Raw genomic sequence first — 12,607 nt, 5'->3', positions numbered from 1 at the left:
ACATGAGCCAAGGTGTGAAAACATGTGTGGGTCACAATCAGCCAGGGTTTCGGGTGAGCTCATTGTGAAACCTAGCCCCACCCTATCATGTGATTTCCTGAGGTCAGATGGCCCAGGGTGTGAGTGCATTAAGGCGTCTGGGAAGGGATCTCAAAACTGGATTATAGATGGCAGACAGTTGGTGTCGTAAACCACCGCCTCTGTTCAAAGATTCTTTCCAAGCTCCTTAGACAAAGATAAATGTATATTTTACCCTTCCCTACCCTGTAGCAATGTATATTTTAACATATTTTTTCATAGTGTCCATATATTCACAAACATTAATCATTGTTTATATCTGTCCCAGATATCCCAACCTGTTCCAATATAGATGACTCAGTTTGTTCTTTATTGTATTTTTAATTAGTTAAGCTAACAGTGTTGATGTAATGAAAGATTTGTTAGATGGTAGCTCTTATTTATGGCTTTTCTTAATGGCAACAGGGAACTTCAGCAGCTTCTAACTTTTTCCTTAACCTCCTAGGACCTGGCGTCCACATATGTGGACATCACATTTTGGGTTATTTAGACATAAATACTCAATTGTGCTCTACAAGGGCCTGATATCCACTTACGAGGACATTATACTGTTACTGTTCTATCGAAATTTTAAACGAATATCCTCATATGTGGCTCTCATTTTTCTTAGAAACAAAAATTAGGTGAAAAAAAAATCTTTGTTTTTACATTCATCAGGTCCCAATCAGCCCAAATATCAAAGAGAAATTAAAAATGCATGCAGTGGAAGAGTTCGAATCTTAGGAGGTTAAATATAAGTTATGGTTTAAAATTTGTACCCCCAACCGCTCACAGCAGATGGCTGCCCCTGCCTGAGCCTGGTTCTGCTTGAGGTTTCTTCCTGTTAAATAGAAGTTTTTCCTTCCAAATGTCACCAAAGTGCTTGTTCATAGAGGGCTGTCTGATTGTTGAGGTTTTCTCTGTACATTATTGTATCCTCCAATAGGATGTAAAGCTCTTTTAGTTGTCTGTTTTTGGCACTTCATAAATAAAATTTAATTGAACATTGAAAGGTCATATTTACATGTACAGAAAACTGAAGGGGAAGAAATTAAATAAAGATACTTCATTTGTTTCAGTAAATATTAACTTTACTTATTTATTAATTGATTATTTGACTGCAGCTGTAACGATATTACTTATAGCAAAAATTTGTAATAAGCCCTTTGACAGATTAAATAGAGTTAGTCATTGATTCTTGTTAAGGCCTGTGATCTGCTCTCATACAAAATAAATGTATACATGTCCATTCCTTCATTGATTGTTGTTCTTCAGTCTGTGGAAAACATCATACATACATCATAGTTTGACTAGAATAAACTAGTTTTCTTGATATAACATTGTGACAACGGTAAAATGATGCCGGGGTTTCAGTTCAACTCATACAGAACAATTCATACAACACTAGAAACTTTACACTAATCAAAATTTCTAAATTGTATTTACTTAGTATTCAATTGATAAGAAAATGTTACATACGGAACAGCAGTACTGTTGATGTTGGATCAGTGCAAGCTATCCACTATCTCCTTCCCTGACTAGGGGCATTTCAAGAGGAACAGTGCCATCTGGTGGCTTAAATAAAAACATCTCTCAAATATGGTATCCCAACATTTGTTTGCACATTTTAACAAATTGCTGCATGTATTTCCGATTTCTATTTCCAACACACAAATACACATTTCTGGATACATCTGTAAATGCCATCATTTTTTCTATTGTAAAATTTAATAATGATGTAATAATAATAATAATAATTATGTATACTTTATTGATCCCCGTGGGGAAATTCGTCTCTGCATTTAACCCATTCACTCAGTGAAGCAGCAATTTCTTTATCCTGTGTCAAAGTACGACACTGCTATAGGAGCCTGTTACTCAGAAAAACAAGATTAATATAATGATGCTCTTATTAGTCAAGTTTTTATGAATTCTCCTCTGACACTGATCTCTGACAGGACGGACTGCAGGCAGCTGTTGACTGGGTCACAAACACTGAAGAGAGAGGAGACATGAAAGCTGTGGTTGGACTGCTGGTGATGTTGGTAAGTTTCTTATGGTAAGCTGTTGACTTTTTTCATCTTTATTCACACGTTTTGCAGAAATCCGATCAAGTGCAGTCAATAAAAGTTTTACGTTATTAGAGCAATATGTAAAGCATCCCGAATACAATAGTACTCAAAAAAAAAGAAAAAGTATTTTTCACTATTCTTTTCCATATATTAAAAAATCAAATCAAATATTCTGGAATCATTTAGACTATTTCTGTTTCTGCTTCACAAAACCAAAATCCTGGCTGCACACTTTTTTGTTGTTTTTTTTTACTTGTGTCATGTAACTTTTTTAATTTATTAATTTTAAGATACTTTGGAGCAGTTGTCACATGTGATAATGATCACTTCCTGTCTAGTCTAAATTTACACGTTCTTTTCTGAAGCTCAAGACTAACAGGAAACATGCTTAAAGTAGGTTGTACGAGTCTGAATCTGGCTGCTGAGCTAACACAGACATAGGATGCTATGTTTGGGCTGTCTGTTTCTGACTCATGCACATTCTGTGGTATCAAGTTTCTGAATACATTTTGAAATGATCCTTTACACAATAAAGCTAATAAACAGAACTTTACGACTGTAACTTGTCACAGTACTGGGTGTGGAGACCCAGTGTTTGTGTTTTTGATTTAAGTTATATTCTTTGAATGATTGTTTTCTGTCTGTATTATATTTATAGTTCCTGGTTTCTAGGTTTTCTGTTCTGTTCCTGTGCCTCCCCTGCATTCTTGGTATCATGTTTCTAGTAAAAGTTTAGTTCTGTATTTTTGTTTTTCCTATTTGTCTCCGTGTGTTGTATGCTTGAAAAATACGAGTGCTCTTTGTGAGCTTGTTCCCAGTTTGTAAGCAGCACTCTCTGTCATTAAGGGAGAGCATTGCTTAAAGGTCATAATGTGACTGATGCAAGACAGATCCTTTATTTAGCAAAATTGGTGTTAATAGTCAATTGTTATTACTACAAACACACACACACACACATTAAAAAGACAAACAAAAAAATGTCTGAAGAAAAGGGCACTTGGGGCACTGACGAGCAAAAGGGGCAGGTGCCACTGACAGAACTGTTGTCCAAAACTGTATCATGGATATTTCTGACTTTATAAAAATCTAAATTAAGGCGACTACACACTTCAAACGTATGCGTCCATTCTTGTCCACAGTCTTGTTACCTCCTGTACTGACTATTGTAATTCTCTCTTGCATGGTCTCCCCCAAAAATCCCTCCATAAGCTTCAACTGGATCAAATCTCTGCTGCCCGCATTATTACCAGAACCCCCTCCTACCAGCACATCACCCCTGTTCTCCAGGAACTTCACTGGCTCCCTGTGAAATTCCAGATTAAATACAAACTTCTACTGCTCACCTTCAGAGCTTTCAGTTGCTCTGATCCCAGGCTGTGGAACTCTCTACCCCCAGATATAAGAAACATTGGTTCTCTCCCCCAGTTTAAAACTCAACTCAAAATCCATCTATTCAAATCTGCATATTCACTGTGAACCTATTGTTTGTTTATCTTACGTTGCGCTTTAGTTTTCTTATTGTTCCTTGTTGTCATTGTTCTATTATGTGTTTTATTCTATTGTCAAGTGTCCTTGGGTGTCTTGAAATGTGCTTTCAAATAAAATCTATCAATATTATTATTATCATCATATGCAGAAGAAATGTGGCCGTGGTTATAAATTTTTACCGTGCAACGATTAGCTCTGTGTTTGACTACTTATAAGGATTGTTTCCTTTTTTCAGCTCAGAAATGTCCAGTCGTGGGATGTTGAAAGCGGAAGAAAAATAAGACCTCCTTAGTTACACCTCAGAGGAAAAAAAAAAAAAAAGATGACTATAACAATGTTCTTATAGGTCAAAGCTTTCAACAGGATACATTGCAGGCTGTTTCTATCTGGGTCACACACACTGAACAGAGACGAGACATGAAAGCTGCGGTGGGACTGCTGGTGCTGCTGGTCGGAGTTTCTTATAGTGAGCTTTTTTCATGTATTTCTACTAGCACTTTATTTTAAAAGACACTTAATAAAAGCTTTACATTATGCATTATTATGAGAGATAATTAAAAAGGATCTTGAGCACTAAAGTACTAAAAAGCGTTTCCATATTCAGTAACAAATATATAAAGTCTGCACATCTCATACATCCATCTATTGGTGGGGTACATCCTGGACAGGTTGTGCATACGTTTTAGAATCTAATACTCTGGAATTATTTAGACTATTCCTATTTATTTCTGCTATACAAAACCAACTTCCTGTTTGCACACTTTTTTTTTGTTTGTTTTCATGGTATGTGTCTCATATCACATTTCGATCCATTTTCATTTTTACTCGTTAAAATGTTTTTCATTTCAACTGTCTTAACATAGAATGAGTGTAAACAACTTGCAAATGGTTATTTCTTGTGCCATGATTTCAGAGTTGAGATGTAAAGCAATCTGTTATTTACTGAAAAATTCATGTTGATTATCCAATGTGAATATAACGCATATTGAATGTGAACAATTTTACTTTTTATATAATTTGAAGAAGATAAAATAGTGACTTGAATGTAGAACAGGAATCAGTCAGATGATATTAAGTTGGATGAGGAGATTTTAGTATGAATAACCTGATATTGTCTCCTGGCAAGTGCTTTAAGTAGTTAATACTAAGATACTGAAAGCAAATGTAAGATGTGATACTAATCTCTTCCTGCCTGGTCTATATTTACATGTTCTTATCTGGAAATGATCACTAACAGGAAATAGCTGTATGTAGGTTGTACAAGTTTGCATCTGTGTTAAGTAGAGAAGTTTGTCTGAAAGCCGCCTGCTGAGTCAATACATGACCTCTCTGTTCCTCTCGGAATAGAGAGGAACAGGGAACATTTTCACATCATTCTAACTACATCCTAAATGCACAGAACTGAATTACGACAGTACAAAACTTCAAGTGTAAGAAAGGCAACAATGAAGTCTGAAGCAGTATTGTTATAATACTTAGTCTTGTATAACGCCAAGCACAACAAAATCCATGTGTAAGGCACTGAGTTTTAAGTGTTCCTAGAGTTAATCCAGCCAGTGCTCAGGTTGGTCTGCCTAGTCTTTGAGTCCTGGTGGTGTTTTGACCCTCTTTTGTTTCCACTTCTGATCTTTAGCTTTCCGTAAAGAGAAAGAGAAAGGAGGGCACACAGCAAAGCCCTCTATGCTAGAATTCAGGCCACTGCATCAGGCAATCTGGGGATAAACTAACACCTATGACAGCTTTATTTTTTTTTTTTGCAGGTGTGAAAACTTACTGTGATGGCAGACAGGATGGAGCTCAGTGTTATGGAGCTTTGAGAGGAAGTGTGGATATCCAGCTGATGAAAAGCACCTCAGAATTACCTAGATACCAATTATTAAAGAATTCTTTAAAAATATTAGATGTGAAAAATGATCAGGTTAATATGATAGGAAACAGGTCTACCATTATTCCCAGTAATGGAACATTTAGGCTCAATAACCTGAGCAGCAATGACAGTGGTAATTATAGCCTTAAGACCTTTGATTCAGATGGAAAATCATCAGGCCAGCGGACTTTACAGTTGTTTATTCAAGGTATTTTTTCTCTGTTCATAACAGATGAATAGATATCAATTTAACATTGTTTGATAACCTTTGTAATATGCAAAAAAAAAACAAAAAAACTCAAGACACATGTATTTTGTGCTTTTCATTTGAGACTTAAAAGAAGGTCGAAGATTCTGATTTAACATCTAAACTCATCTGTGTGTTTCTCTCAGCTCCTGTGTCCTCTGTCCTGCTGCTCTCTGAGTGTCTGTCCCAGGGAGAGATGAAGGTGTCCTGCTCCTCTGAGGAAGGGGACAGTCCTCAGTACAGCTGGACTCTGGATGGACGCACACTGACAGATGCTGAGCTTCTTTCTGGAAATAATGAGAGTAACATCATCACCCTGAAACAGCACGTCTCAGGACGTCTTGCCTGCTCAGTCAGAAACAACGTCTCCAAAGAGGAGAGAATATCTACCTGTTGTGAGTGAGAACATTCTGATAATAACACGTGTCATCATTTTGGTTGCTTTGTCTTACATAAATAATCTGTTTTTGTTCATAGGCTGCATTTTCATTAACTGCACTTCAGTCAATGGGTCACAGATATCACGGTGGGTGTATAAAGCCAATAACACCCTGTGTATTAAAACAACAACAGATCATACACAAACTGGCATCGTGTCAAAAGAAAACTCCACTAACAGCAGTGATGATCCATGGTACATTAGTAAGTGGAAAATAAAAACCTGTAGTTCAGTGTGTGTAATTTTCCTCTTCCTTCTTGTCCTTTTCTATAAAAACATGTTGTGTGTTTGCTGACTCAAACATCTGTGTTTGTGGCTTTCTTTGTTTTGAACAGGATATTTCCCAATGGTTAGTATTGTTCTCTCAGCAGCTGTAATTTACTTAGTTGTGGGTGTAGCACTCATCTGTGCTCAGAGGAAAACGCAAAACAACAGACCAACAAAAAAAAAAGGTACAAAAACCTGATTATCCCTGATCAGCTCACTTTAATACAATAACTGGAAAGAAGGAGAAACAGCTCCCCCCAACAATAAAACTACATTTCACTATTGAAACATTTTTTAAATCTTTTTGTTTGTGTGAACTTTGATCAGAGTCAGACAAACCATTTCACATCGTCTCCAGTCTTTGTGCTAAAACGAAACAGCTGTTTCCACAGCAGACATGACAGTGAACATTTTTATTTCACTCCTATCAAAAAAAAAAGCAAAGAAGTCTCACAATTTCTCACATTTCTTGCTAATTTGCAGATGAAGAAGGTGAGCACGAAGTAACATATGCTAATCTAGGGGTCATGAAACAGCAGGAGAAGCGAGTGGAGCAAACAGGACAGGTGGAAGCAGAGGTGGAGTATGGCCAAGTCCACTTTTCAAAGCCGCCTCAGCACACTGAACCTACAGAAGATGATTGCTTGTATGCCAGAGTTCATAAAGTCAGGTGAATTAAGAGCTTCTATGCAGAATAACCACTGAAGAGCCACAGAGGGAGGACTTGTTGTCAAGATGTGTGAATGTCTCTCATTTATTGTGATTTTCAGTGTATGAGCTTTTCACATCAAAGCTCATGCATATTGATTTTCTTCACTTTCACTGCACTTGTTGTTCATAACAGGGCATAAATCCATACTGTATTAGGTGGCTCTCAATTACAAGCACCATGAGTTTATTATTTTATTTTTTATTTGTATTCTGTTAAAGATCTGAGATTTCCTCCTGTCATCATGTCAGCGTGACAAGTTTTTCACTTATCTCGTTAAAAGAATAAGGTAAAATTGAAAAACAGAATTGTTTGACAAATTTCACTGCAGCAACACTTTACAGTGATACAAATTTACATATTGAATAAAAACAATAACTTAATAACTCATTATTGTTAATAAATTATAATAATAATACATGTACTAAGTCAGACCTACCCAAAGTGTGGGGCCCGCCCCCTAGGGGGGGCGCAGAGCCATTGCAGGGGGTGCTCGATATGAAAAGGGAAAAAAAAAAAACAATGCTTGGACACTGCTAGCACGGGGCTCCTACACAAACGCAAAGCAGGAGATGAAGCATCGCTGAATATGTTTCCAAACCAACCTTATTCTAAGACAAACACTAGAAAATATGGTGAAGCATATCTTCCCTTTGGTTTCACCTGCACAAGTGCCAAGGTAGGTCTCCCCTGCTTAATTGGTCTTTCCTTTGTCGGGAGCACCGTTGGGCTCTTCAAATTATGGACAAACAATATCCCACATTCTTGATTTTTAGTTCACAAACACTTGTTGTAATGACTAACTACTCCTGACATTTTGGAGATGTTAGCTCTTTATACAGTAAAGTTACAGTGGGATACAAATAACATCAGGCTGATATTGCCACGATTTGTTCCCCCTGTCTAAATCACGGACAAACAGGATCCCACAGCTGTTTATGTTTTTAAACCCATTTTGCACAGAGAGGCATTTTTTTAAAAAAAAAAAATGCATTGATAGCAATGTTGAATATTATTAAACAGGAAAAAAACAACTACACGTAAAATAATTACACCGTGACGCCTCTGCCTTTCTAAATAGAGGGACATTAACTGCGTGTGTATATGTAAGCCTGTAAAAACTGAAGATAGAGACAAAATACTGTTAATCTGACTACCTGCCATTCTGCAATTCATCTCATGTAAACAATAACGTGGCGCACAGCGTGACGTGAAAAAAGCACATACCTTTGACGTTGCCTGACGAACTCTGTATTCCTCGTCCACACATAAACGCAAAAAAAGGAGTTTTAAAAAATCTCAGTTTTCGGTGATTCCAAACGCCGTTTACGTGTGGACGAAACAGCTGCGTTTTCCAAAAATACCCGTATAGGTGTGGACGTAGCGTAAAAAAGTTAGCAGTTTATTTTCTTACTACCTGTAATTGATTGCAGATTACTTGTATTTGCTTAATTGCTTACTAAATGTTTGAGGTGTGAAATAAACACTGTACTAAGTATTTTTGGCTTCTGTATTACTACCCTCTAGCTCTCTGTATTTAGAATGTAATTTTTTTTAGTGTCCATAGATATTTACAAATTCACAAAATCTGTCCCAAATATCACAACCTGTTCCAGTATAGATGACTCAGTTTGTTCTTTATTGTATTTTTATTTAGTTAAGCTAACAGTGTCAATTTAATTGTGTCTTTTCTTAGTGTCTGCTTCTCACTTTTCCTTTAAATACAAGTTATGGTTTAAAATTGGTATTCCGGTGTTTATACACCACTTTGTATTTAATGGCCATTTTCATAAATCTCTTGCTCTTAGCATCTGTTTGGACCTGTCTTCCTCCTCTCACCCCCAACACTCACAGCAGATTGCTGCCCCTCCCTTTACTTATTTTCTAATTCAGTCTTTTAATCAAAATGTTTCTGCAGGTTTAACAGTATTGCTTATAGCATATAGTTAGTCACTGATTCTTATGAAGACCTGTATGCGAATTGCTCTCATAAAAAATAAATGTATATATGTTCATTCCTGTATTGATTGTTTTTCTTAAAATTCATGATGATATGCAAATTTTGGAAAATAAATTCTGAATATTCTAAACTTAGCTTTAAAATATAAATATTCTAACTCTCAAAACCACATGACAAACCAACTGACACACCTGAGTCACTCACTTTCTTTATTCTACTCACGAGCGACTCAATCACACTGGCTGTTTTTTTATTAATCACTGTGTAACTGCTGTAAATTCACAGTAATCACCATCTCCTTACAAATGTTTATTAAATTCACCACACCACACGACTGACGGACTGTGTTGAAATAACCTGTCAGCAACATGTCACAGATGACATATTTAGTGTTTATTTGCTGGTTTGTCGGTAGCAGCTCCTGAAAAGCAAGTCACACATCTGTTTGACCAATGCCAGTTGATCTGCGACGCCAGTTAATCTGGAACACCGGGCCGGACTAAAGCTGCTGCTCTTGGTGGACGTGCACGGTAGAGACGAGGAAGCCCTGAATAAGCAGGTGTAGCACGCCAAATAGCCAAGGGAGTCCGGAGATCATCCTCTGTAACCGGAGGGCTAACTCCTCCTGGTATTCCTTACTAGATACACAGAGGGAGACACAGGAGCAAAGACACGGGGAAATCTAACAACCAAAAGCTAAACATAAGAACCAAGGGACTATTGACTAACCTTTAAACTAACAAGGTGGACTCAAACCATAATACAAAATGGAAAAAAAACACAAGAAACTGAAACTGCTGGGCCATAAGACCCATCATCGTAACACAGACTGCACCTCATCCAAGCATACTAGGACTAACACTGCTAACAAATGCCTGATGTTTAAGGGGGAAAATACCTAATAACTTATCATGTCTGTTTGTCTCCCAATTCCCATTAGTCTTTGAGCCAGGAATCATATTTCCGTACATCACAAATGAACAGTGGAGGGTAACATAATAAACAAACAGGAGGATTTTTCTTACAAAAACACACTTGTTTGAAATTGAATGATATGACACTGTGATGAGGTCTAGTGCTGAAGATAATACATTTCTTACCAGTGTGACATTCTCAGACCCAAAGTCAGAGCTGAAAACAGGCATCAAAGCTAATAATGGCCAACAATGGAGCGGTGTTATTATTATTTACCACTAGAGGGTGCCATTATATTTGGAAAAGAAATTGTGGTAGTTGTGATATGCCTTCAATGTTCAGCTTTGCAAAATGAAATGATAAAGCTGAAAATCAGCTTATTATTAATTTGATGATTGTAGTGTATTATTGAGCATAATGGTGGGCTGTAGCTCAGAAGGTAGAGCAGGTCATCTACTGATTGGAAGGTTGGGGGTTCGAGTTTTGGCTCCCCCAGTCTGCACGCTTACCCCAAGTTGCAATGCATCTATTGGAGTATGACTGTGTGTGAATGTTAGTTAGAAAGAACTTAAAAGTGCTGGTGTGATCTAGAAAACCTGTTTATAAGAATCAGTCCATTTAACATGTTATAAGACATTATCGTGAATAAAACGATTTTTCCCGCCAGCAACAACACTAGACATTCACCCTCATCTGTGAATTTTTTTTAACAATTTACAGATGAGGGTGTCCTGCTCCTCTGAGGGAGGGGACAGTCCTCAGTACAGCTGGACTCCGGATGGACGAACACTGACAGATGGTGAGCTCCTTTCTGGAAATAATGAGAGTAACGTAATCACTCTGAAACAGCACGTCTCAGGACATCTTGCCTGCTCAGTAAACAGCAACATCAATATGTGTGTCTCCAAAGAGGAGAGGATATCTCCCTGTGACGAGTGAGAACAACAAAAAAAAGCTGATAATCAGAGCTTTGATAATTATTGCGACTTAAAAAAAAACTTAAATTATTATTGAAGCGTATGACTTGCAGATACTGTTAAATGACTAGCTGATACAACAATGAATTTTGTTTCTTATCTAACTTGAATCTAACTTCCTTGCTAATAACCATTTAAAAGTCATCTTTAGTTTAGTTTAATTTAGTTGCCTTAATGTGTCATTTTCTTAAGTTAATAAGCCACCCTCACAATCAACCATGGGGTTCAATGAAGTTTGACATTACAGGCTTGTAACTATTAATCAAAGTGAAACCCTGCCTGTGACAGACCTAACATGACCTTTCATTTCTGCGTCACTGAATCGTTCACTCCTGGCTCAAATGTGCTGAAGCTCAGGAGTAATATAATTGAAAAGGAACAGCAACACCACCTGGTGGTTTACACCCCAGAAAATATTAGCCAATAACAACCCTTAATTATACTGGAAAATGACTGTGAGGCACAAAAACTCATTGCTGACAAAGTCAAGATCTGAAATCAAGTTAATTCCAATATTAGATCAAATAGTGGAATAGATCAAATAACAGGGCTGGACCCACTAGGGAAAGAAAAACAGGTTCAGAAGCAAAATTAAATTACAGTAAATGACAATAATTACAGTTAGTTTTACAAAAGCCTTAATAAGAAACCTAAACCAAAAACACTAAAAGCAGCAGCTTAACTTGATATAAAAATCAAACTAAAGGAATTAGCTGGAGGCCACTTGTGAACACTGTTTTCACTGAAGAAAGGCCAGAGGTGCTACAAACACGATGCTTCACTGAATGTGGAAAAAAACAGATAAATATAGAAATAAATACTTCTTCTTTAAAAATAATATGGTGCAGGTATTGAACTATATTTCTAGCTCTGTTAAAGTGTAACCAGATATGAGAAATATAATAATATAATAAAATAATACTCCCTAACGTTTTATAGTCTTACTTTGGAAGGGAAAGAAAAATCTCTGGTTAAATATTAGCTACATTATGCTATATTACCTTTGTTTAAACACCCAGCTTAAAGCTTTATTAACATTTCTCTCCTTTTTTTTGAAGCAACATGTCTCAGTTTATCTAAGTTGGCTTTTGCTGACACTTTGCTCACAGACACATTGGCAACTTCTGCTGAGAAGTAAGCAACATGTCTTCAGATGGGGAAGCGTGAAGTTTCCATCTACTGGTTTACAGAGGTGTTACTGTTGCACATGCATGCTTCTGTTTTTAGTGAGACTGTTAAAAACATGCAAATATTTAATGAATGCTTGCAGAAGCAAAACAATGCAAAAGTTACATTCACAGCATTATGTTTCTTTAAATGATAAGTTTCCAGTGTTGGGTGACATAATGTCATCTAAAATCACAAACAACAGGACAGAAGAGGATCATTAGATGAAACCTACGAGGTTCAGAAGTGTGAATGTACATATTTTATCATCATGTGTACTTCTGCCATGTTGTTAATGCTTAAATGACAAAATGTTAAAAGCACCATTTTCACAAACAAAACATTAAAAAAAATTCCCCAGAGTGATCACACAATCCATGATTACTTGTATGACAACCACTGCAAAGCCCAAATACAATTTAATATGACCAGCTGCTACTGG

The 12,607-nt window shown here is 36.8% G+C and overlaps 1 protein-coding gene across 4 annotated transcripts in view; it reads left to right on the top strand.

Annotated features, from left to right (window-relative positions):
* The window catches only part of LOC120724348 (T-cell surface antigen CD2), a 61,818-nt gene that overhangs the window by 32,733 nt on the left and 16,478 nt on the right, over positions 1-12,607 (top strand). Inside the window, exons 1-6 of one of the 4 annotated variants that reach the window (XM_040016513.1) lie at positions 3,799-4,083; positions 5,378-5,692; positions 5,878-6,126; positions 6,209-6,373; positions 6,506-6,622; positions 6,921-7,590. The exons of 1 other annotated variant lie outside the window; for it this stretch is intronic. In XM_040016513.1, the coding sequence (XP_039872447.1) occupies positions 4,035-4,083; positions 5,378-5,692; positions 5,878-6,126; positions 6,209-6,373; positions 6,506-6,622; positions 6,921-7,111 (1,086 nt within the window). In that variant the 5' untranslated portion in view covers positions 3,799-4,034 and the 3' untranslated portion in view covers positions 7,112-7,590. Of the gene's footprint in view, positions 1-3,793; positions 4,084-4,630; positions 5,693-5,877; positions 6,127-6,208; positions 6,374-6,505; positions 7,591-12,607 lie in introns of those variants that run through there. 2 more of the 4 variants (XM_040016515.1, XM_040016511.1) reach the window with 2 other exon arrangements.

Source organism: Simochromis diagramma, unplaced genomic scaffold (genome assembly GCF_900408965.1).
Source record: "Simochromis diagramma unplaced genomic scaffold, fSimDia1.1 OVJJ01000685.1, whole genome shotgun sequence".
NCBI classification, from domain to species: domain Eukaryota; kingdom Metazoa; phylum Chordata; class Actinopteri; order Cichliformes; family Cichlidae; genus Simochromis; species Simochromis diagramma.
This window is presented reverse-complemented; position numbering and strand designations above follow the sequence as displayed.